Consider the following 25,384-nt stretch of genomic DNA (forward strand, 5'->3'; position numbering starts at 1 on the left):
TTAGGTTAACCACAGATCGGCCAAGAGCACTAGGGTCGACTTTGGAGACACCCACAACTTCATGTAGGAGACTGAAACAAAATGCTTGAACATAAAGTCATTTTCACGACCGTAGCACAATGTTTAGTGGTTATAGGGTTCAACCCCACCATCATTCAAACTACTACCCAACCATCAAAAGGGATAAAGAGAAGAGCTCGAGTAAGCCGATTCCAACAGAAACCTCATTGTTGCTAGCAGAACACCACAATGTATGACTAGGGATTTATCCTCACCTAGGGAGATAGATCAAGAAATTGGTTCTGCATCAGGGACGAGATTGCTTGCCACATATATGTGTCGTACAACTCAACTCAAGCTAGCTAGATTTCACAAGCGGCTAAACAACTTGTTGAATGTCAAGTTTATTAAACCCGCAAGGGCTATGTCAATGATCACTTGAATGTTGGGGAGAGACCTAAACCAACATCTTTACCACAGGGTGGACACAACTCATGTTTACTCACAATCATGCTTGTCTAAGGCGTGTTGTCTAAGACTATATACTCGTTCCAAATCCTTTTTACTTCCTTTCATGTTCGCTAAATCTTTGTTATTTCTTTTATGTCAATCTAAGGGTATATAACCAATTGCCAAAATCATGTCTGCACTTGTCAGGACTAAAATACTTCAAAATATACTACGGGAGTATGTGACTAATTATCAATTATTCCTACTCAAGCTATACACTATCACAATTGTGGTTGTTGCTTCTTTGCTTGCTAGCCTATAACATTGTTTTTTTAGATCGATTTTCAAACATTTTCTAGAACTTTATCTAGGATTGGAGACTTGAGCATATATCATCTATGTTAACAGTGACCCAAATTTAAGTCAGCTAACTTATTAGAAGATGAGAGTAGGCGTCACACAATCGTTCGTAGCAGCACAGCCATGTGTCGCGGACATATCCATTAGCCAATGGCTTTGTTTAGAATGATTGCATTACCAAATTGCTAAGGCACTTTTTCATCTCTATCCACCATATATATTTTGGATCGCAGGTAAAGTTTATTTATAAGAATAATGTGGATAAAAAATACTTTCTTGGTCCTTGAATCTTTAGGTCCATTTTCCATTTAGTTCTCAAGTTCCAAAATCCACTATAGCTTCCAATTTTGATTTTGATTTTATTTATTTATTAAATTTTAAGATGTTACATTTTGTTTGATTTTTTTTATTTTTTTATTTGTAGCGTTCAATATCCAATTTTTCACTAAATAACCAATTTTTGTTTGTGATGTTAGTACCTATTAATTAATTTAAACATGAATATGCAAGTCCATGACCTTTTATTTATTATGAGAACATGTGTTTTAAAGCATTCATTTAGTGACATCACTAATTTAGGAGAAGAAAATGAAGGGCATTAAAAGAATCAATGAATCATTATACAATCATTTTTTTCTTAATCGACTACGTCTTAAATTAATACATACAAAATGGGTGGTGCCTACTCTTAACTTCTGCATCAGTAAGAATGTGCTTCTTTCTATAAGCTACAGGAGACAACTTCACGTGTTTTCTCGTCTGCTATCAATGGAGCAGAAGCGTTTCTGAATGAAAAAATACACTACATTTGCATTACCTCAATTGATGATATGACTTCGAATGGCTCCAGGTCTGAAGGCCTTCAATATTCCACACATACAAAGAATAACTGAGAAAGGAAGATATTTGAAGGGCTCGAAGATGACGCTTTTGGACTAACAGAATCGTCCAAGCTTGAAGGAAAGTTGGAGCTAAATCAAAATTGGAACTCCATGCTTCAACAAGAGGACCTCTGGATGGGGCTGATGCCTCCCAATTACTTTATTATTCCATGGGAAGCTCCAGAAATTTCGTCAAACTGCGTGTAAAAAGAAGACAAACTTATACAACTCCAGTAAAAAGAAAACTTGATTTCAGTTGAAACTAAACCAACCATACCACCAGTCAAATGGTCAATTTCATTTCTTTGGTTTCCAAGTGAGATCAATAGGTCGGTTTCAGTTTGTACCCACAAATAATGGACTCCAACGGACTGATATTCGACCTAAATTTCAAGATAAACCTTTTGTGAGATCTCACATCAATTGGAGAGGAGAACGAAGCATTCCTTCTAAAGGTGTGGATACCTCTTCCTAGTAGATGCGTTTTAAAACCGTGAGGCTGACAGCAATACGTAACGGGCCAAAATGGACAATATCTGTTTGTAGTGAACTTGGACTGTTACACCTTTCTTTTTTCCATCGCCCAAATTCCTCCTTCCAGACAAATGAGACCTTTCTTTTCTTAAATTTCAGAAAAGGTTCTTTCACTCCATTACAGATTCAAGTTTCTTATGTAAGAGTACTCTTCCAAGTTCCAACCCAATTCTGAAGAAAACTCGACATACCTTACAAATATGTTTGAAGGTAGAATTAGAACTCCACATATTTTTGGATTCAATAGCGCTTAGACCAACTTGAGGCCAGAAGAATCAATAATGGTTGGGCACATTCTTTCCAAAACCTCAAGTCTAATTAGGAAAAGATCTTTTAATTGACAAGAAACAACTATCCAACCAGTATAAACAAAATTCTTTCTTGATGCCAAGAAACCTCACACAGCCTGAATCAGATGCCCCATGACAAAATTTCTTATAACCGGAATCCTTCATAATTTTAGTGATGGGCAAGAGTGCCTTATTTAGCTAAATGGGTTTGATAACATACCCTGTAGAAAAACTATTCACAGATTTCCAGGATACATCAAAAGAGATGATATAAATTACTCAACACGAACAGAAAATTTCTGATAAAATATTAAAACCAGAGTGCAAATCTTATTACTCAGTGAAACAATGTGCAGATAAGCGTACCGTTTTATGAGCACTTCGGGATTGTATGGAAAGAGATTCTCTCTATGAAGATTTTCCAAGGATCTTTTCAGCGACTGCAGACAATTTTTAGATTTCTTGAGGGCTTTTACCCAAAATCTTTGAGGCTTGTAGCTATAATCGCAATTTTTAGCGTCCACAGAAGATAGAAGAGTTTCATTTCTTTGATTGGGTGAACTAGACAATAGCTCGTCTGGAATAGTTGAGCTATCCAGCAAAACTTTTCTTCTCTTGCATGAAGAGTGAGTTGTAACATCCCACTCCGTTGATAAATCCTCTGGTGCATGCCTGGAGTCGTTTATTATATGCAAACATCTACAAAAAGGAAAATTTGAGGCAAGTATCAGGAAGGGAAGGTACGATGCCCAGTAACATCAGGTGCATAAAACCAGCACTGTGAAAGAGCCATGTTCTGAGGCACCAATTACCATTCACTACCACATAATAAAAACTTACTGATAGATCAGAAAATAAAAGCTTAGACGGTAATATTGCAGACAAAGAGCAAGAAAGTTATCGGACTCCATGTTAATTAGATGTCAACGTGCTTCTGATGTAAATTTTAATAAGTTAACAAAGCAGTAAGGCACACCCAAGGAAATTATTATATTATTTTAAAACAACGCATACCTCAGGAGATATTCCAAACAATACGTTCCTGAATCTTTTGACATGAGGTAATCTAAGAGCATTTCATGATCATAGTTTAACTGCAAATAGAGACATAAGTCAAACAATGTCTGCAGTTCAAGGAAGGAAATAGAAGCAATCAAAACGAATAGGGCATTGAGGGAATTGAAACATGGGTGGAGGGCATGTCCTATCTGAAGTAATGTTTCTTGCCTCCTTAAGAAAAATGTGGAACATGTGCTGAGGATAAAAGAAGTTGGAAACATGAAAAAGTATATCTTCCTCCACATCCTGGGACAGTCCTTCACAAGACCTAAATACAAGCAATGACCATCTTAAATATGTTGCAAGTAGTAGTTAGCAAAATATAAAATAAACCAAACGGATTATTACTAACCATGGCCCTGAACGAGAAGGCAGAGGAAGAAGTTGCAACAACACTTTGAATAGTAAATCATCCTAGAGTTCAAGAGAATAAAATTATTAGACATAAGTTCTTTGAATATGTTTTATTTCCAATAAAAGGTTTAATTATAAGAAAGAAACACCAGTTACAACTTAGACGGTATCACAAGTAACACGGTCATGTTGTTCTCATAATTGTCCTTTTCAAACAATCTTCTCGTAAATTTAACTATATCACTACTAAAATGAAAAGCACATTCAAATTTTCTCAATTAAATACATCAAAATTGCAAATTATTTTTTTCTGTTAATTACTCAAAAGGTTTCACCTTGTGATCACCACCTTCCCATAAACTAATATGTTAACCAATCACCCAGGAAGCATCAACTTTTCCAGAGTGATATCTCGCAAATTACTTTTAGAAGATTCATTTAAAAAGAAAACATTAGTATGCAACCCACTGCGTGCATAAACTAACATATTTGTGAAATCTAGAACAGATTAAAAAACGAATACTGTCTAAAAATCAAGTGGTCAAGACAAGTATTATGCCTATTCAAAAGATTCCAAATGTGATATAATTCCCTGTTCAAGTTCATATCTACTTGTATGCCAGAACAAGCTGGCTAAGAAAGCAAACCAATACAACTCCATTATATACATTCTCTCAGTTGGGCATTTTGGCTTTGGGTCTGAGACAACCCTTACTTGATCTGTTCTGAAACGGAACCTAAACTAATAATATGAGAAAGCAGTGAACAACTTGGGACGACAGATGAGTCTGTCAGATTCATATATGAAGTCGTATGATCCCGACACTTGGCATGCTTTTGTGTATCCATGATGTGTCTCCGAACTCACATTCGTTTCTAGTGCATGAATATTCAAATGAAACATCTTCGTGATTGCATAATTAACACATTGCCCAACACTGCCCAGCCCTCCCATATATTCTCTCAAGCCCACGACCTCTAATGACAGAACCCGCCCTAGGTTACCCTACCCAACCTAGAACATGGAACCTATTGTCAAACTTAGAAAAACTAAACATCTTTTTTAATACAATTGGTGGCTAACAAAACTTTGCTGAAATAAATCCATAAAAATTTTGACAGTGCCGTTTGAAAATGGATAAAACACATCCGCAAGGAAACTGTATAAACACTACCAAAACAATCCAATTTCAATACTACAACCGTGTGCGCCTCACCAACATCAGTAAAACTTTGCTTCAGAAATTTAAAATCACAAAGCCCAGATTTTAATCAGGAAAAACATTTAGGCCCGAATCCTATAATCAATCATCAATCTAAAGGAACTATATACAAGATCATCAAAATATGTTAGCCACTCTAGTTGTATAAACAAGATATCAATAATACAAGAATGAGCTAAAAGCCCAGCAGAGTGGTCAGGATTCATGAAAAAAAATTCAAGACAATTACCATCATTCTAAATTGAAATTCAACACTCTGTAAGACAAGGTAAATCATGAACAATTCTAGAACTCGAGATAAATAAAACATAGAGAAATCTAGTAATATATTGAAAAATGTAAGCACAAAGTTGTAAAACCATCACCAAATATGTGTCCAAATCTCCAGTCATATTGGCATTGAAAAACTCAACACACACCTGTCAAAATTCATGATGTGGTTGTGCCCCCAAGAAAGTCATTGAGAATGATGACTAATCTAAGTGGGGTGAATGTTACAATTGTATTAAGAAGAGAGTAGGTTATGTCCCCTATGTGCAGTCAATCAGAAGGTGACACATGAAGGGCACCCATCAGACCACGTGAGCCAAAATAGGCAAGTGTCATGATATCACCGAAGAGCACAGTGCATCGCCCAATACACCAAGAAGAGTGTGCATGAAAGCCAAGCCGAGACATAAGCAAGATTAGAGACAATGTCGTTGTCATGAGTGTCAGAGACAGGCTTGACAAGGGTCTAGAAGGGCCCTAGACCATAACCTTAGAAGTCAGAGCTCTGGCGTGAGTTTTGACATGTAACTCTCGAGTTCAGAATTTCTCAATTTCTCAAACAATGATACATTTCTAAATTCTCAAGTATTCAAAGAATATCTCAAACATGTCAAAAACGACAATTCCAACTAAAATCATACAATCACATAGAAACTTCTTAAAAAATACCAAGTCATAAATTCTTCGAAATTTCATGGCATTAAATCAAAATTTCAATTTAGCAAACAGAAATCATGCTCTTCGTAATTAAAAATATTGATTGCTTTCAATAGATAAATAATTTACAAAACAAACATTAATTTCTCGAAGTTACTATAGTTCTCAATAATTAAATCATTTGAATCAACATAATCGTAGATGTTTTCAGCACTCAAAATAACCACTCACAACTACCACGTGTGAGGTATGTTCGGGGCATAATAGCTCCAATCTCTGCTTGACCTAAAACAATAATTTTTCCATAGTATTAAAAACTATTTAATCCCAAATTAGAGCACAACCTCACTAAATAACAGAAAACGTTAATTTCTCATTATCACTTAGGTTAACTGTACTTTCCATGAGTTTAAACTCTAAAATATCAAGTAATTAATGACTAATGTTTCCAATAACTCGTTAGTACTTCTCCTTCATCCCACCTTAAAAACTCTGGTGGCTTAGATGGTTAGGGCAATAAATTTCATGAATCTTATATTTCTAGAGGAACAAAAGGCATACAAAAGGCATTTTGTGTTTTGCTTGAATGAAGTGTGAAAACCGAACAATATGATTAAGTATTTTTTTAGAAAGTGAAATATACAATAACAAAACATAAATTACTGAGATGATAATCCATTTCTTTTAACTATATAAACTTGAAGGAAAGGAAAAGATGCTGCAGTTGAGTGCAATGAAAAATATACAATCAACATATGTATATCACATATCTGCATACGTGCTGGCATGCCCTTTTCTTTGTTAAATTATTATTTTCTCTATAAAAAACTAATGAACTAGAAACGAATATTTTAGCCATATTTAGGAAAATATGAAAGTTTCTTCATCACTTGAGTGTGAAAGGCAACCAAAAGGTGAACAAAATTCAACAGAAAGATAAAAAGAAGAGTAGCCATGGTTGGTTTCCAGAGATAAGGCATGCTCCATGGGAAGTGTTTAGTACAAGTGACTCCACCCACGTTGATCATCATAGATGGTTGCCTCTAACTAAAAGAGCAACCAAACAAACAGCTAATAATTATTCTATGAGATTCTCCTTTAGCCATCTCAGATACATTCTTCTTTAAAGTAGAAGATAGAAACATTGTGTGTTTTTCCTCGTACAAGAGTTTCCATGTAGGAATACTTCTAATGATCTTCTAGATTGGATAGGTTCAATTCTAACAGTTTGAGGTACATAGTTAAATAATAATCTAGTTTCCAAGTTGCATCTACTTTTTGTGTCCATTACAAATCAAATCAATCTTCAATTGACAATATTACATAGAAGTATCAAGTATACAGTAAATGAAAAACAATTAAAAATTAAAACACAAATATCTTAAACATTGATCTAAACATCACCCTGCTTCAAATATGGAAAACCAGCATTTCCAACACGACTTTTCATATTGAATAGAATACTATTAAAGGTAAAGGACCTAGCACCCCATTTATTAGAGAAATATTCATGAGGTGAATCCATGGGAAAAATATAAACATTACTGTAGATCTAGTTTAATAGAGCTTATAACATACTAGCATCTTATCTCTACTTTGTTTTCTTTTACAAGAAACATCAAGAGAAAAATGTACAAATCACTTGCACCATAAAGCCCAAGCCCTATCGATTGGAACAATGCAAAGAAAAATGTACATCTATAAAATAGAAGATAAAGCACAAAATAGTTATTGTGTAAAGCTTTATATGACATAGTGAAGAACAGAGAAGAAAATGTACAAACCTCATGCATATATAGCTGGAGAAATGATGACACGAACTTGATGCAGTTTGTTGCATATATTTTAGTATCCAAAAAATTATTTGTTGGAAGGTTCCCCTGAAGCCACTTATAGAGCTCCAGTATAGCTTTCTTGCTACAATTGCAGCCATCACATTTACTTTCCAAATTTGTAGTGCACATCAACTGAGATTTTAGAGCTATAGATGTATCATACTTTTCAGTAGGTTGTTTACATATGAAGCTTAAGGAACACCTGAGGAAAAGAAAAATAGCCAGTCTTCGTAGATGCATGGAACATGGACTACGTTCTTCACCAAAATAACTCAAGGTCAATGGAGAATCTTCAAGGGAAGTGTCGGAGGAAGATTCCAGCTCAAGCTTTGGAAGCAGCAAGAGATTTTGGAAACGATTTCTGCAAAGTTGCAACCATAGAACAAGAGTGGAACATTGAAGATGGCAACCGAAACTAAGCCTGATCATTAATATCTGAAAAGTGAAGAATTACTTAACTTAGTGAACCACTCAGAATTAAACCTTGTGTCACTCACGAGCAGCACAACATCAGCAATTTGTAAAAATTAAGATTTTCAGCTCCTTATATTTTGGTGGGGTTTCATATGATCCGGCAGATATATTCAAATTAACAAGATGCAATTAGCAACAAGAAATAAATTATTAAGTACAAGTATGCATATAAATATATATATATATATATATGAAGAAGAGTTGGGGTGGGGGAGGAGAGACAAAAAGAGATCATTATTGAAAAAGCTACGAATAACTTTCCAAGAGGGGATGAATAATAGAAGAAACAAATCCTTTCCACATCTAAATACAACCCATTCTCCTCATGGAGAACTAAAGTTACCAACCGAATATTAGGGAATCTCACTTGGTGTTTCGTTGGAGAAAGCCTAAGCAATGGGATCTCACGTTGGCTCAACCAGAACTTGCTTACAGCCATATGAAGAACCGGTCCATAGGAAAGCCACCATTTGAGATTGTATATACCAAACTAACTCCCTAGACTTATGGTTGATCTAGCTGCTAACGTTCCTTCAACTGTTGATTTCAGTCAAGGAGCTGAAACTATGACCGAGAGTGTGGCTGAACTACATAAATAAGTTGTTGAGTGTCACGGTCATGCTTGTCCATGGAGTGTTGCCCGTGGCTGCATGCCCGCTACATGCCAAACCCCTCATATGTACTACTTTTTGCTTTCATTTACCGCTTTCTTGATGTATAGTTTCATTATTGTATTTTCTAGGAGTATAACATTTCGGCAAAATCATATCTTCGCTTAGTAGACTTGAAATGCCACATAATGTACTACAGGGAGATGTGACTAGTCGTCAATTTTTCCTACCAAGAGTTGTATGCTATCTAAGCCGTTGTGTTGCCTTTCTTGTTTACTAGCCTATAACATTACTTTCACCATTGCTTTCATCATTACTTTCAAACTCTCTTCTGAAAATCTCTCTACCCCATTTTCTAAAACCCTCTTCTCAAAGCGGGGCCAAAGGCTTGGGTATACATCTTCCAGCCAACAATGACTCGAATTCGAATTGGCTAACTCACTCAGTAGCAAGGGCAAGTGTCACACAATCGCTTGCAAATGTCAAAAGAAAGTGTGATTGTGACCGTTGGTATCAGAGCCAAATTGGCTCCAAGAAACAGTTCAGTAAACATGTCCACGACAAAGCAATTTAACAAGTCTCACGCCAATCGACTGGTCGACATCGAAGAGCAAATGCTCTATCTACAAGAAGTCCTCGACAATCTTCGTTATGAGGATGAGCATGTGAAGGAGCTGGTTGTCTTGATGGAAGATTGGATTGATATAGTAGCTAGTTGTCTTGATGGGATGCCTATTCAGGAACTGATGTTCAAGGTTGACACCCTAGAAGAGATAGCCACGAGAGTTGGTGGCTTTGAGCGAAGGGATAGCTTAACGGGCTCTGTTGCCCAAATAAAAGAGTGTCGATGGTTTGGACAGCTCCCAGAAAGCGGTCATTCAGATGCTCAACGGACTCTCTAAAGATGTGAAAGCGGCCCTCAACATGGTCAGGGAAAAAGTGCCAAACCTATGCGCCAAACTAAATCTTACCATAAGAGAGGTGGGGAACCAAACTCCTACAGAGGTAGTACAATTCAACAAAGTTAAAGTTCCAGAGCCCAAACCCTTCTGTGGGGTTTGGGATGCCAAGGCCCTAGAAAACTTCATCTTCGACCTTGAGCAATACTCGCAAAATTATTCCCACAAAAATGGCGAAATTGAGTAAAGAAAGATCCCGTGCCAGGAACACTGTGACAGAGGAAGCAAAAGTCACATTGGTGATGATGCATCTAACTGAAGATGCAAAACTATGGTGGTGGTCAAAGTATATGGATATCCAAGACGGTCGATGCACGGTAGATACATGGGAAAGATTGAAGCAAGAACTCCGCTCACAATTCTTTACAGAGAAAGTTGAAATATTGGTTAGGAGAAAGTTGACACACATAGGGAATGTCCGAGAATACGTCAAGCAATTTCTTGTGCTGATGTTGGATATTTGCGATATGTCTGAGAAAGACAAAGTCTTCTATTTTCTTGAGGGATTGAAGTCGTGGGAAAAATCAAAGGTATGTGAACAACGAGTGCAAGACCTCTCCTCAGCCTATGCTGCAGCAGAACGGTTATTTGAACGGAGCAATGAACAATCATAAGATGTGAGACAGAACCAACCTTCCTCAATTGGAGGCAACAAGAACAACAAGCCGATCTCACCCCAAAGTGGGGAAGGCAATAGAACGGGATGAGAAGATCATAGACCCCCACAATAAAAGAGTGGAAATTTTGGGTGAGGACTCTACCACCCAAATCACTCAGTCGACCCCAACCCTACTTCATTTGCAAGGGGATCCATAGGGTGTATGAGTGCCCCAAGTGGGCAGCCCTCCAGGCCTTCCAAGCCACAGGAATGGAGCCAGAAGCCAGACTCGAGATAGAGGAGACAGAAAGATCTTCATCTAAAAACATTGACAACCCATGTATGGGGCTCTAAAGTTTCTATCTGCTATTCAAAAGAAAGTAGGGGAGTCAAAGGAGCCGATCGAAAGGGGCATGATGTACGTGGAAGCATGGGTTAACCACAGAGTGACCAAGAGCACTATAGTCAACTCTGTGACCACCCACAACTTTATGACAAAGACTGAAGCTGAACGCTTGAATATTAAGTGGCACTGAGACTCAGGAAAATAAAAGACGTCAACTCGGCAGCCCTACCAATTTTGGGAGAGGCAAAGAAGATCCTCATCAAAATAGGAACTTGGAGTGGACAAATGGACTCTGAGATCGTTTAGATGAATGACTTCAATGTCGTATTAGGGATGAAGTTCCTATTTGAACACAAAGTCGTCCCCATGCCCTTTGCCAAATGCTTGGTCATCACGGGTGGCCCCACAATTGTCCAAATGAACATCAAGCAACCAGAAAGGGTGAAGATGATATCAACCCTCCAGAAAAAGCGAGGCCTCACTTATAATGAACCCACCTTCATGGCCATTCCTATGGTCGAAGTTGCGAACTCGACTGAATTGATCCCTATAGAAATACAGAAGGTGATAGATCGGTATCAAGACATGTTGACTTGAACATGATAACTCAGACACTTGAACTGCCCTTCCACAAAACCCAAAGTTGTGGAAGCAGAAACAAAATAGTTATACAAAACTGTAAATGGCACAACATACACAGCAGAATATCTTACATTGAAATTGAAACCAATCGTAAAATCCTCAGTCCAATTAAGATTCATTTAGCACAAACATTGAGAATACTAAACCAAGTACGAAAGTTAATTTAAGTGTGTAGATTTAACTAGATTAAGGATTAAAAATCAAAAAGAAGAAAAGAAGATTAGAAATATAAGTTTGCTATTATTGGCAAACTCAGGCAGTAGTAACTTTAAGAAAGTAAAATAAAAAGCTAAAAAATTAAAAAATGAATCAGAACTATAATAAAAATGTATGGTTCTTTAACTTCCAATAAAACACACGTTCCAGGCAAGTATTACCTTAAATAGAATCTTAACTTTCACTAACAAGACATGTTCCTTGTATGTTAAAATTAGATGCCTTCGCCACCGATGAGAATCAAACTTATTAAAAAGATTCGACCAAATAAATAATTGACAACAATAAGAACCATATTTGAATAATCTAGCTAGCCAACAGGTATTCTAACTGTATTGACCTTATATGAAAAAAACTAGTCCAATGTATATTCTGGGGAGGGCAAGTACAAGGACAGATTTATACCAACAACTTGTGACTGAAATATCGGGACAAGCACCCATCAAAGTGATCTACTTGGTAGTTGAGGCACCAATCGAAAAGGTTAGGAATCAGGTTGATAATTGTACCAAGTAGGGGGTGAGTCGTAAGCGAACCACCTGAAGATTCCTCAAAGCCACTTGGCTCAGCCAAGGAACATAGAAATTGAACAAAATTTCCTAGGAACAGAAATTTTAATCCTTGCTTCCGATGCAAATTACTGTAACATGAGTCATCATTGCTCTGGACTTCTACAATGTTAAAACTTTCCTCAGTGAGGATCTTACCCAATAAATTCCAAGGAATCTTTGAAAGACAAGAATTAACAGAATCAAAGAACACTGCAACAAGATCACTCTGCTCTTGCTTTAAGAATTTCAAGGTATTTCGCAAAACTTGAATAATGCCAGCAACTGTGGACAAATTGGAACTTTTCAGCTTAGGTAATAAGATATTACTTAAGGTCGATAAATAACAGTCTAAATTTTCAGACCCAGTGATTGAGGGTGCAGGAGAAGATATGAATCTGGCAAGCACCAACTCCATGCAAAAACATAATGAGTGAACCAATTCATACCAGTGTCTTGTGCTTCCCTGCATAATTAAACAGGTTGAAATATTAGCATAAAACCTATGTGATAGTGATACACTAAAATTTCAGACACAAGTAGAGTAACATACAGTTAGAAACACAAATTTCGTAATGGCTGTAAGAACATTGCCCACAAGATGTTTGACATACTGATTCTCAAAAGCTAGTAAAAGTACCTGCAGATAAGGAGAAATGTAAATTTCCTACAGGTGAAGTAGAGAAGAAGTTTGGAAGGATTGTTGACTTAGATTAACAATACAATTAAGAGATAGAATACCAGACTATCCAGAGGATTACTTTTCGGGGAAGCGAAATAAATTTCATTGATAAATGAAACAAGGGAGGAAAATCTCCCTAATAGAAAGAGAATCACAAGAAAGATTTCCAATTGAAGAGTACAGAAGCAAGACTATAGCCTCTAAAGGGGTGTACATTTACACCTACAGAAAGGTGTCAACAAAATTGAGCCCATAAAACCAGTAAAAGTCAAAGAAACATCCCTGAAAATTCTGCTATTACAATGCGTTCTTTGTGCAAATAAGAACGTTACATACCCTGTATTTAACTTCACAGCAGCATCAGAAACAAGGTACAAACAAAAATACACTCTTTTTGACTACAAGAAGAGAAACTCCCATTTTTATGCATTAAACAAGTATGTACATAAAAAACTAAATACTTTACTGAACTTAAAATATGCTAGTCAATTCCATCATTGGCTTGGCTCTTTAGAGCTTCGTTTTCTACAGAGGTTACGAACAAGAGCAGAGAAATACACCCAAGTTTATGCATGTCACAACTGTTCACAACAAATCAATGTTTATGCATGATGACTTTGCATCTGAGCATAAGCACTGCTTTTCTCGTGAGAAATCAACATTTAGTTAATTGACTGCAAAAGCATTATTGAGAACAAAGAACTCGAAAACTATGTCCTGGTCCTCCCTAAGTCCATATTTATTGTAAGAAATTACCAATTCAGAGATAATCTTTGCCATACAATGATGCCTCTCAAAAGATTGGTCACACTCATCACTGCTTTTCTCGTGAGAAATCAACATTTGAATCCCTTCCTGATCGACAATACATCAATGAAGTTACTGAAAAGTGCAAGTGTCTGAGAGAGAGAGAGAGAGAGAGACAGACAGACAGACAGAGACAGAGACAGAGACAGAGACAGAGAGACCAACATTATCAGAGTCACCATCAATTTCTTGAACCCGGCGCTGAATTTCAGTTACGACCTAATGAATGAACAGACAACAAAATGAGGCAACAAACTTGTAAGGAAAACTGAGAAGTTCCAAATCAAAGAGCAACAACAGAGTCACAGAAACAAAGCGAAAAGAAAAGCGAAGCAAACATGAGAGAGCGCAATAAGCAGCTCCTTTTCCTTCTCTTTTCTCTCCAAGACCACTCCATCTTCCTATTCACCAAAAAATGAAAAGTATAACTCCTCTTCAACGATAATCACAGAAAACTTGAGGCGAATGATGTAAACGAGAAAAAGAAATGGCAACAATTGAGAACAGCGAAACCTAACTGCAAAAGGACGAAGACAATGATCGACAAGCCGGCAAAGCCACAAGCACTTCTCACCACCGAGCGACATTAGCAGGCACCGCCGATGAGTTCATCTACGGGGCTTCGAAATATTCGGTTTCCATGGCGATTTGCGAGACGAAATGAATTTGGCGCAAAGGATATGTTTGAGGGGTGAAAATGATATTTCCTATAAATTAAAATACCCTTCGCTCATTTTGAAGCCCAGAATAAAAGAGCTCGTCTTCCCATGACGGAAGCGCTTTCTTTAGCAGCGCTTGTCCAAAAATGCACTTCCGTAGCCTCACAGAAGGCGGCGCGTCAGCTCCACGCTCTGATCCTCACCTCCGCACCTACCGCCTCGTCTCTATCTCCTTACATTTGCAACAATATCGTATCCATGTACGCGCGATGTGGCACAATTTGGGAGTCACAGAAAGTGTTCGACACAATGCCGCAGAGAAATCTCGTTTCGTTTAATGCCCTAATGGCGGCCTATTCTCGGTCTCATGATCATGCTCCATTGGCTTTCAATCTGCTTTCGCAAATGGAGCTTGAATTTCTCCGACCCAATGCCTCCACTCTAACGAGCTTGTTGCAGGCAGCTTCTTCCATGGAAGATCGATTTTGGGGCCCTTTGGTTCAAACGCAAGTAGTGAAACGTGGGTTCGTTAATGATGTTCCTGTGCAAACCGCGCTAATTGGGACTTACTCACATTGCTTGGATTTGGAATCTGCTGGAAAAGTTTTCCGGTGGACGATCAATAAGGATATTGTGGCTTGGAATTCCATGATCTTTGGAAATTTGAAGAACGATAAATTGAACGAGGCGCTTCGTCTGTTCAATGAAATGCTGGGAATTGGTCTGGTTCCTACTCAATTCACGTATTCAATGGTTTTGAATATATGTTGTAGAAATGGAGACTGGCAATTTGGTCGACTCGTCCATGGCCGTATCATCACCTCAAATGCCATAATTGACAGAACTCTGCAAAATGTTCTGTTGGATTTGTACTGCAACTGTGGGGATACCCATACGGCGTTTTGGATCTTCAACAGAATTGAAAACCCAGATTTAGTTACTTGGAACACAATCATCTCAGGGTGTTCCGAGAATGAAGAAGAAGAGATGGCCATGAAGCTATTTTTACAATTGCGGAAATCATCACTTCCCAAACTAGACGGTTATACTTATGCAGCTGTAATCTCCACCATTGACAGCCCTCGGAGTGGAATGTCGTTTGTCGCTCAAGTTATAAAGGATGGATTTGAAAGCAGTGTGTTTGTAAGCAGTGTCATCGTGTCCATGTTATTTAGAAGCGGCGAATCTCAAGCTGCTGAGAGGGTTTTTGGGTGTATTGCGATGAAGGATGTTGTTCTGTGGACTGAAATGATCAGTGGGTATTCAAGAATGGGCGAAGGGGAAAAGGGTATCAAATGCTTTCATCAAATGCATCAGGCTGGGCATGAAATTGACAGTTTTTCACTCAGTTTGGCTTTGAGTTTGTGTGCTGATCTTGCCACTCTGAAACAGGGGGAGACGTTTCATTCTCAGGCCATAAAAACAGGGTGTGAAGCTGAAACCTATGTCCTTGGGAGTCTAATCGACATGTATGCCAAAAATGGTGACTTGAGTTCTGCTAAGTTTGTATTTTCTCAAATCCCATATCCGGATTTGAAGTGTTGGAACTCCATTCTTGGAGGGTACAGCCACCGTGGGAATATGGAAGAGGCATTGAATCTGTTCTTTGAGCTTCGAGACCATGGTGTGGAGCCAGATCAAGTAACATTTCTTTCCTTACTTTCGGCTTGCAACCACAGCAGCTCAGTTGAAATAGGGAAGTTTTTATGGAGCTATATGAAGGAAAGTAATATTATGCCAAATTGTAAGCACTATTCTTGCATGGTTAGCTTGTTAAGCCGAGCTGGGTTCATGGACGAAGCAGAGGAAATGATTATCAAATCACCATTTGCAGATGGTGATCCAGAGCTATGGAGAACTCTGCTAAGTTCGTGTGTTGCTAAGAAAAATCTGAGAGTGGGAGTTCGTGCTGCAAAACGAGTGTTGGGATTAGATTCAGAAGACAGTGCAGCTCATATCTTGCTGTCGAATCTGTATGCAGCAGCAGGGAAATGGGATGGTGTTGCAGAGATGAGGAGAAGAATAAGAGAGTCAAGGGTGGGAAAGGAGCCTGGTCTAAGTTGGATTGAGAGTAAGAGGCATATCCAAGCGTTTTCTTGTGGTTTGCAGTCACATCCAGAGGTTGATGAAGCTCGAGTTACGCTGCTTAGGCTGAGAGGAAACATGGGTGCAGAAATGGATGAATCAAGTGGGATAGGAGTTTAATCAAGCGAGAGCATTTCAGACACTGAAATTTATTAGTGTTCTTATACCAACTGGTAAAAGTTAGGGGCTAAGTTTTGAAATGTAGAGGTTGGGGAGAATCATATAATGCCACCATTCAATTTTGGTCTTTATGGCTTTGGGTGGGATTTTTGTGGCCCAGTAATTAGGAGACACTTAACGACTCATAGTGAGTTCAGAAAATAGGTAGTTCCCTCGAAATGATTTTACCCCGCCATACAAAACTTCTATCACACCAGCCTCTTCCAGTGCGTGTTCCTCAAAATGGCTGTTGAACATATTTACCAGCTCCCTCTTTACTTCACTGCATTTCTCAATAATACGGTGCTTCCACTATGCCAATCACTAGCATTTACACAAAATTCAAGATAGTAATAACAAAATATATTCAAATTAACTCCGCAATTTAAATGATATATCTTACATACAAAAAAACAACGAGCTACACTAAGCAAACATCCTAACCATACTATTTTGGCATGTCTCATATTCTCACAACTGTACTTGCCATAGTCATGCATTGCGTGGATGCTACACATTCTGCTTTGAACTCTAGAATCCATATGTCGTCCTCCTCATCATTCTGAAGAACTCGTCAACATTCACTTCACCATCATCTGCAGATACAAATCCAAGTTAACTACTTTTCTTCCATCTACAACCAGCTACATATCTAGAAATCTAAAAAAAAAACGAGAATAAAATTGGAAACTTGTGATTAAACTAACATAAGTTGCCATCAAGTACAAAATAGAGAGGCCTACAGACATGTGGCTAGGTATCAAATGAACAGGTCCATTGCAGGTAGTAAATAAAGCGAGGTAAAAAAGACAGGACGTATGTTTCAGATATTAGTTGCTTTTAACCCAACAACAACCTTCATAGAATAATACACATCTAACTTATCTGGTCCAAAAGCAAATACTACAAGAGTGATAAATTGAAGTATTAATACAAGCCTATGGCCAGACTTTAGTACAAACAAAATTCAAATTTCGCTGCTACTGCGTATTTTAAGGATTTAAATGGAAGGTAAACAAAGAAAAAAAGAAAAGAAAAGGAACGGAAAACAAAACTAATGTGAATCTTTTTTAAAAATTTAAAAGACACAATAATGTAGTCTCCAAAGGAAAAAGAAAAGCTCATAAATCTGTGTACACTATAGATTCGAAGAAAACCACCCCCAATTAAAACGGTGCCCAAATGTTAATATCCACCGTCCTTATTCTACATAAACTTATCAAAAAGCCATTGAATTAGAATTGATAACAGAATGAGTACCACTGGAAAAATGATTCGAAGGTGAACATCCTAAAGAGCAATGAACATAGTAAACTCAAAGACCTCCTGCCATTTTATTCATTTCAATTGAAAATTTGACAGTTTCTACCCATCTAAATTTTCCAAGCAGAAATCTTTTTGAGACATTGTTTGGGATGGTTTGAACAGTTAAAACATTTACTATCAACTACATTTTGAGCAAAACCACAGGTAATAAAAAAGAAAGTAAATTAGTATGTGATAAATTTCAATTCTAAACCTAGAAAAATATGATGAGAAATTTCTAAAAGTTTATTGCTGGAAGCTCATATTTCTCAGGACAAATCCGAATATCTACTCTATATCAAATTTAATAAATCAACGTAGATGAAAATGGTATCCTTTAACATCCGATTAGTTTCACCAAACAGTAAACACAGTTAAAATTCTCCATAACCAGTTTTAACCCTTGCAACATCCATTGCTGATGGATTCAGTATAGGGTTAACTGGGATCTATGGCCCCCTTTATATCAAGAAAGCCCAGGTTCTGGCCAGAATTACAGGACCTATCTGCCCTTTGCCTTGAAAACTAGATTTTAGAAGGGGATCCCAATGTCACCTGACGGAGTCGTGAGAAATCAAGTGGTGGCCCTCCTACAAGGTGTATGTATAAATTCAACTTCATTAATAGCTGCAATCTAATTGACCTCCCCCTTCAAAACGGTCCCTCCACTTGGTTAAACTTCTGAGACAATCCCTCATTAAATCTTATTGACTGTTTCCTTATTCTTGAAAAGTATGCAGGCTTCAGTAAAGAGGTTAGACAGACCCAACACATCCGATCATTACCCCATCATTCTTCAGTTGGGATCATCAAAATGGGGCCAGCCCTATCCAGTTCGGAAAGATGTGGACGGAGCATCATACTTCTCAACCTTTGCTACAGAAATGGTGGACAGATACCCTCAACAGGGATGGCCTGGGCAAGTCTTTGTACAGAAATGAAAAGCCTTCAAACGTACTCGGGAATGAAACAAATCCACTTTTGGCTGTATTAACTCATTGAAAAACTAGCTTTCGTTTGACATTGCGTTATTAGATACCATGGAAAAATAGGGTGACTGGCTTCTACAACATGGAATACAAAGAATATCTGTAAAATCACAATTTTTTTCTTGATACCGAGGAAGAGATATCGAGCCAACAGAAATGTAAGAACAGATGGCTATAGGAAGGGTATATGAATACTGGCTATTTACACAGACTTATGAATGTTAAAAAAGATGAAAACCTCCAATTTTAAGGAGCTTCTGGGGATGGAAGAAGTCTATTGACAGAAATAGAGATTGAAAGGGAATTCATCATACAAAAAGGACCAGAAGTCACGACTCTGACTTCCTATTTTGCAATGGGAACCCATCATAAACAAATTCAACATCCCTCTAGTGCAACTATTGATGATAATTTTGCTGTTGCCCTAGAGGGATGTGTGGGCTGCCAGTCCCAGTAAAGGACCACCACAACCATCTATCTAGCCAAAAGAGCCTCATTACGTTATCTCAAATCCCAATACCCAAAACCGAGGTCGATAGGCTTTAAAACCACCTACCACTTAACTAAATGTGATCCACCTTTCTTATCAACCTCTTCCACAGGAAATTTCTCATTAATTTTTCAAGATTCTTAAAGACCACATCCGGAATCTTAAACAAAGACAAGAAATAACCAGGAATCCAGTCAAAAAAAAACTTGAATAGGAGTGAGCCTTCCTCCTTATAAATATAAGCATTTTCCAAGAAGACAACCATTTCTGAAATCACTCACACAATTCTAAGGGGGGCGGCCTTACACTACAAACCACGTTATCAAACCAGCCCACATATTATCTATCCCTCTTCAAGATATTTTCAAAGGTAGCATTGCTTATTGAAAGACTACACCAAAATTTCCTTTGGAAGGAAAGCTCGACCAACTCCGGTACTCACCTTGTTAAATGGGAAAAGGTCACAATAATCACCTCTCATTGAGGTATTGGCTTACAAGCTTTGACTAGAAATAGAGCTCTCTTAGCTAAATGGATTTGGAGATGTACAATCATAAAGAAAATGCTTTATGGCAACAATTGATTGAGGCTAAAAATCCGCAATAAATTTGTGGCCAAATGACAGCTATCCAACTAACATAAAGGGGCATTAAAGATCCATTATGTATCATTCAAGCCTTATTAAGGAGAAGGTTATACTTGAGTGGGAAATGGGAATAACATATCCTTTTGGCACTCGATGGCTGAATAAACAGCCCTTTGTGGTACAATTTTCACGCCTTTATTCCCTATCGCTTATAAAAGATATCTCCATGCACGGGTCATGGAATGAACAAGGCAATGGATGGAACCATAGCTTGAGAAGAAATCTCACTGAAGATGAAATTAAGGAATGGGTTAGTCTCATGGATCTCTTAAACACTGTCCAAGGACATTTGGACATGAAAACTTGACATATAAGGGATTTTTTCCACAAAATCCACGCTGCTTGAACTTGATAACAACTCGACAGCCACCCCTTGTCCCCTACATAATATGGACATATTTTTACCCAGAGTAGATCAAATTCTTCCTATGGGAGCTTAGTCACCATCGGACACTTTTGATAGATTGCAGTAACAGTTACCTTATATGGCCTTGTCCCCTCATTGTTGCACGATCTGTACAACAGCCCATGAATAACAAGACCATTTGTTCATCACTTTTTCTTATGCCAACAAATTTTGGAAGGAAATCGGCCATGCCTTCAAATGGTCAATGATCTTTCCTCAGGGCACCAACAGCAATCTTATATGCATGCTTATTGGTCATCCATTTACTGATGGCGGAAAAGTCTAATGGATGCATCTTAAATGGTCATTTTTGTCGACCACATGGAAGGAACGTAAACAATCATCTCTTCAAGGGAAAATGGAGTTCTTTTCACAGTTCTTTTTTTTTTTTTTTTTTTTAATAAACCATTTTCTTGCAATATCTTGGTGTAAATGCACATCCTTCTACAGCTCTTATAGTCTACTCTTTTGACCAATTGATGAAATCTTTTGTAACTCCTTCGGTTGGTGCCTTTGCCCTTTTCCTGTAAATTTCATACACCAATGAAATTTGTTTCTCATTGAAAAAAATTAAAAATAAATAAACTTGCAAAATCAACCCCAAATGGAGCCTAAGCCACAAAATCTTTCTTTATAGGAATCTTATAAACTCTTGCCCCTATGATCTTCAAGCCATAATAACTGCTCGTCAAGATTATCTTTATTAACTAAATTAAAGACCCAACAAATTTTGAAATGTTTCTAACATAAAGAATAATTTGGCCAAAGACTCTTTACGACATTTCCTCTAAATTCTGACCATTCTATCAAATCCACCGTGACACATCATCCATAGAAGAATTTCTACTTTTCCCCTACTTGTTGTAGAAGCCAAATTCTCTTCAAACAAATTCACATGTTGGCTACGTAGAAACATAAAGACTTAATCAAAAGCCTTTGTGATAAAAGAAAATGCCAGCCACTTCTACCTTCCCTCAGATTCAAAAAACCACATTGCGTAATTGTAGCAACTATTGGAACTCACCTTCCTTAATTTCTGTCAAATATCTTCTTAACACAAAATTCCAATAAACAATATCTTCCTCTCAAACATTTTTCAACCCTCATATCTTTCATTGGAACTCCTATAAAATGTCTCTATAAACTTAATCCTCCCAACCATAAACTAACAAACATGGCTAATTGTAAAAGTGTTCCAACGTAAGATTTTAATGATATGGACTACTCATTCCAGGAATGGTATAAAGCACTGTAAGTTAGCTCTCCATAAGTCACTACATCTCTCTTTTATTCAATCTCTAATATCACAGTAAATATAGACCACTTCTTGAAACTCAGCCTACAAGTGACTGCAAAGCCCAATATTCCGTTCATTCAAATACATCAGAACTAATACCAACTTTACTGTTTAATTTCTTAAAAATTACTAACTGAAACAACTTGATAACATGAAAATCAACCCATATGTCTTTCTACAGTAAGGCAACCTTGGAAACTAGAATCAGTAAGGATGCACGGTGATAACGGCTTCCCCACTGTGGGGGTGTCCCATGAGCATAATGATAGGGATGGGGACCCAAGATTCAACTATCAAAAAGATATTTTAAAAAAAAATGAAGAAGTGGAGATTTTTCCTGGGACTCATCACTAAATACTGAAATTCAGGTTTAATAAAAGGATCATCAGTATATACATAATTGAAGACAAAGAACGGATTTAATGAATACTTCATTGAAGTAAATATCACGAAACAGATATATATCACCAAAAAACAAATTTGTTTGGGGCAGACAAGAAAAGGGAAAAAAACATGACAGTAACCCCACAAAAGAAAGCCTGCTTCAAAAATAGAGTAAAGGTGACTCACGATCACGGTCTGCCTCATCAATCATCTCTTGAATGTCTTTGTCAGTGAAGACCTCACCCAGCTCCTTTGCTATGCGCTTGATGTCATTGCCAGATATCTTCCCCTAAACTCAGGAAAAGAGAATATGAAAATGTAACACCAATTGAATCCCCATCACTAGAAGTTTGATTGTTAATTCAGGGGGAAAAGAATATCAAAACCTATGTTTTCTCAGTAACAGCATTTACATTAAAAAGAAAAAATAAATAAATTTCTTGGTCACATCTTTTAGAAAACATTGTCATCTGGATGCCCATCATCTAAAAGATTAAAGATCAGGACCTCACATTGTTATCATGATCAATAATATGAAATGCTTTCATGAGTTCCTCCTTAGTGTCTCTCTCTCCAATTTTTGCTGTCATCATGTATTCAAATTCATCGTAATCAATGGCACCACTTCCATCCTTGTCCACATCTGCAATCATTTGTCTGATTTGCTGGAATGAGCAACAAGAGATCAGTCTAATGTCTATCAGCAATATAATTATCCCATGAACAAAAATTGAAGTCAGATCAAAAGTAATTAGATTATTGATCTTCAAACAAGTTTTTGCATTCGATTGTCAATTTGAATAATCGAATCTTCCAACTAAAGGTATTATGTGAGGGATACCTACACTAAAAAGAAACAGAACTCTAAAAAAGCATGAAAGGAACGTAAAACTCCCCCAATCACTAAGTCCAACAAAAAATTGTTTCTAATAATATCCTTCTCCATAAAATAAAAATCTGCCTTTTGAAGATGCAGTAGTAGAAAATAAGAAAGTCGAGGCTCTTGCTCCACAATAAACAGGAAATCCATTCTGAAGGAGATAGCACCGCCCTAACGACCTTACTATTTGCATTCGCAATAATGGGGGAAAAGGAATTAGATACGTTGATCACATCACATTGAAACGATAAAAAAAGATTAGACTACAATGGTAAGAAACAACGTAGAGGCCACAAGATGAATAAACTGATGATTTCTGACAAATTCATCAAATGGTATTCATGCATGCTAGAATGTCACATATTTGTCCATCGAAATGGTAAATGCACAAGTGCCAAAAAACTTTGGAACTTTAATCGGCCTAGGGGCATATACCTCTTCGGTCATCTCAAAACCAAGAGCCCTGCCACAAAAATAAAAGGGTTTTAGAAATTAAAATTTACAATCTCCAAGCTGACGTTTACATGTTCCATTGTGAGATATTCATACCTCATTGCGACATTAAGCTCTTTGGCATCGATAGTCCCTAACCAAAAGTAACACAGACTAAGAACTGAGTATTCGATCCATACACACATAAAAAACCAATAACAAGAAAAAACCAAGCAATAATTTGCGCACCAGAGCCATCAGTGTCAAATAATTCAAAAGCTTCCTTGATCTCCTGCTTCTTCTGGGGAGTTAACCCATGACGTCCTTTAGGTTTTTCCTTCCTAGAAGCACCTCTGTATAAGCTTGCCTACAAAGACGATTGCAATTTCCAACCGAAAGGAGAATAAGCCATAATAATCAAAGCTCAAATTTCATCTGAAAACAAAGAAGTTGGCAAAAGCGGCAGTCCAATTTCTAACTATTTATTGTATCTCCTTATTTCGTACAAAAAATCAAAGGCTTCTACCCAAGTTCCAAGCACCAAAAACTTATACAATTGACCTAATCTAGCAGAGAATGGAACATATTACGAAGACTATAATATCCATACATGGCCTCATGGTCACAAAGATCGAATCAAATGCAAGATTAGGGCAACGATCGAACAACAGATTGAAAATTGATTCAAAAACAAAACTTAGAAAAGAAGTTCGGGACTGGATTTTAAACAACGTACCATGGTGAACGATGGCGCAGCACAATAAAGAAATCCAGAGAAAGTTGGAACGGGTAACACAAACGTCGAACGCTTTGAATGATATTAGAGTTGGACAATCTGCCTCTTCACCTATTGAAACGTCTTAGTCGGGTAGTGTTCGCATTGGACCGGTTTCTTCTCTTTTCTCTAAATTACAACACACATTTCTATTCTAAACTGGATTGCAGTTCTTTTTCTTTTTTTTTTTCCTTTTTTTTTTTTTTAATTGCAACAATATATGAGTCACAAATGCGGGTAAAAGATTTTTTAATAAATAATTTTACTAAAAAAGATCCAGAAAATTAAATTTTGAAAAAATGGCGTTGATAATCAGGAATTTGAAAATTAGCCATAAAGCCAGACTACAATAATAGCCTGGAAAGTTAAATAAAATTACAAAAATAACTCTAAAAACTCAATTTTGTACCGATCTACCTTCCGGTTGGTTTTTAGTGATGGGTTGAGCCAATTCAAGCTTACTACCTACTAGATGGTGCCATGAGTCAATCCAAATACTCTGATTGCTCTGAGATCGTCTGAAATGACAGAACTTCGAGTTTCAAAATACAAGAACCTAGATTGACTTCGAATGATGATATGAATGATGATTCAGGAAGATTTAGGAAAGATTAAAGTTAGGAAAGATTAAAGTTGGCTAAGGTAAGAGTTTTAAAGAACTCACCCAGATCTTAGACCATGTGGTCAAGTCATAGCAACGAACACTTGATGGGCAGAGTTTCAACATTGGTGAAGTTGGAGCAAATAAATTAAAGACCTATTAAAAAATTTTTCATATTTCTTCTATCGCAAGTCGCTTAATATTCAGTTTTGTTTAATTTTAAACTAAATCAAAATTGATTTCAACTATTCTTCTCTACAAATGAAACATTAATGAGCTCAATAATTAATGAGGCTCAACAATTAATAAAGTCAAAGCCTATTTGACATTTGTCAAACCCAACGATATAGATTTTTGGATTTAACCTAGCCGAATAGTGCTATTAAGATATCGAAGAGAATAGAAGCCGTCAATGCTCAAGTGATACTATTATACTACTAGCAGCCTTATAAGCTTACTTAAATGTCATTGAGTGTCGCG

General features: G+C 37.2%; 3 protein-coding genes across 7 annotated transcripts; 1 reads left to right on the top strand and 2 right to left on the bottom strand.

Annotated features, from left to right (window-relative positions):
• Positions 1-1,404: 1,404 nt before the first annotated feature.
• On the bottom strand, positions 1,405-14,454 carry LOC111470346. 5 transcript variants are annotated; one of them, XM_023115898.1, is made up of 12 exons: positions 14,315-14,454; positions 14,135-14,197; positions 13,968-14,015; positions 13,746-13,844; positions 12,861-12,947; positions 12,165-12,773; positions 7,863-8,348; positions 3,927-3,988; positions 3,743-3,842; positions 3,530-3,609; positions 2,882-3,214; positions 1,405-1,888 (listed from the first exon to the last, which is right to left on the bottom strand). In XM_023115898.1, exons 1-12 carry the CDS (start codon positions 14,381-14,383, stop codon positions 1,855-1,857), a joined length of 2,070 nt encoding a protein of 689 aa, XP_022971666.1. In that variant the 5' UTR covers positions 14,384-14,454; the 3' UTR covers positions 1,405-1,854. The 5 variants fall into 5 exon arrangements, with proteins under 5 accessions (XP_022971666.1, XP_022971665.1, XP_022971668.1 ...); XM_023115897.1 differs by having other exon boundaries at positions 13,962-14,015; XM_023115900.1 differs by lacking the exon at positions 12,861-12,947 and having other exon boundaries at positions 13,962-14,015.
• An 87-nt stretch (positions 14,455-14,541) lies between these two features.
• LOC111470345 (pentatricopeptide repeat-containing protein At3g50420) lies at positions 14,542-16,787 on the top strand. The gene has a single exon (XM_023115896.1). It carries the CDS (start codon positions 14,564-14,566, stop codon positions 16,658-16,660), a length of 2,097 nt encoding a protein of 698 aa, XP_022971664.1. The 5' UTR covers positions 14,542-14,563; the 3' UTR covers positions 16,661-16,787.
• A 200-nt stretch (positions 16,788-16,987) lies between these two features.
• On the bottom strand, positions 16,988-24,462 carry LOC111470347 (probable calcium-binding protein CML20). Its single transcript, XM_023115903.1, has 7 exons — positions 24,265-24,462; positions 23,778-23,895; positions 23,646-23,682; positions 23,532-23,559; positions 22,729-22,881; positions 22,403-22,505; positions 16,988-17,295 (listed from the first exon to the last, which is right to left on the bottom strand). Exons 1-7 carry the CDS (start codon positions 24,265-24,267, stop codon positions 17,231-17,233), a joined length of 507 nt encoding a protein of 168 aa, XP_022971671.1. The 5' UTR covers positions 24,268-24,462; the 3' UTR covers positions 16,988-17,230.
• Between the last annotated feature and the right edge of the window lie 922 nt (positions 24,463-25,384).

The sequence above is a fragment of the Cucurbita maxima genome, unplaced genomic scaffold (genome assembly GCF_002738345.1).
Source record: "Cucurbita maxima cultivar Rimu unplaced genomic scaffold, Cmax_1.0 Cma_Scf00044, whole genome shotgun sequence".
NCBI lineage: Eukaryota > Viridiplantae > Streptophyta > Magnoliopsida > Cucurbitales > Cucurbitaceae > Cucurbita > Cucurbita maxima.

Bases quoted from the DNA above. Each gene is read 5' to 3' on its own strand.
- LOC111470346 (XM_023115897.1), bottom strand. From the start codon at position 14,383: ATGTCGCTCGGTGGTGAGAAGTGCTTGTGGCTTTGCCGGCTTGTCGAT. The intron at 8,349-12,164 runs GTATAAATCTGT...TTCACTTTTCAG, and splicing joins ATTTCAGTCACAAGTTGTTG to ATATTAATGATCAGGCTTAG. The intron at 3,843-3,926 runs GTTAGTAATAAT...GCTTGTATTTAG, and splicing joins CCTTCTCGTTCAGGGCCATG to GTCTTGTGAAGGACTGTCCC.
- LOC111470345 (XM_023115896.1), top strand. From the start codon at position 14,564: ATGACGGAAGCGCTTTCTTTAGCAGCGCTTGTCCAAAAATGCACTTCC.
- LOC111470347 (XM_023115903.1), bottom strand. The intron at 22,882-23,531 runs GTATATGCCCCT...TGCTCATTCCAG, and splicing joins GTTTTGAGATGACCGAAGAG to CAAATCAGACAAATGATTGC. The intron at 17,296-22,402 runs GTGAGTCACCTT...TTGTATCTGCAG, and splicing joins TGATGAGGCAGACCGTGATC to ATGATGGTGAAGTGAATGTT.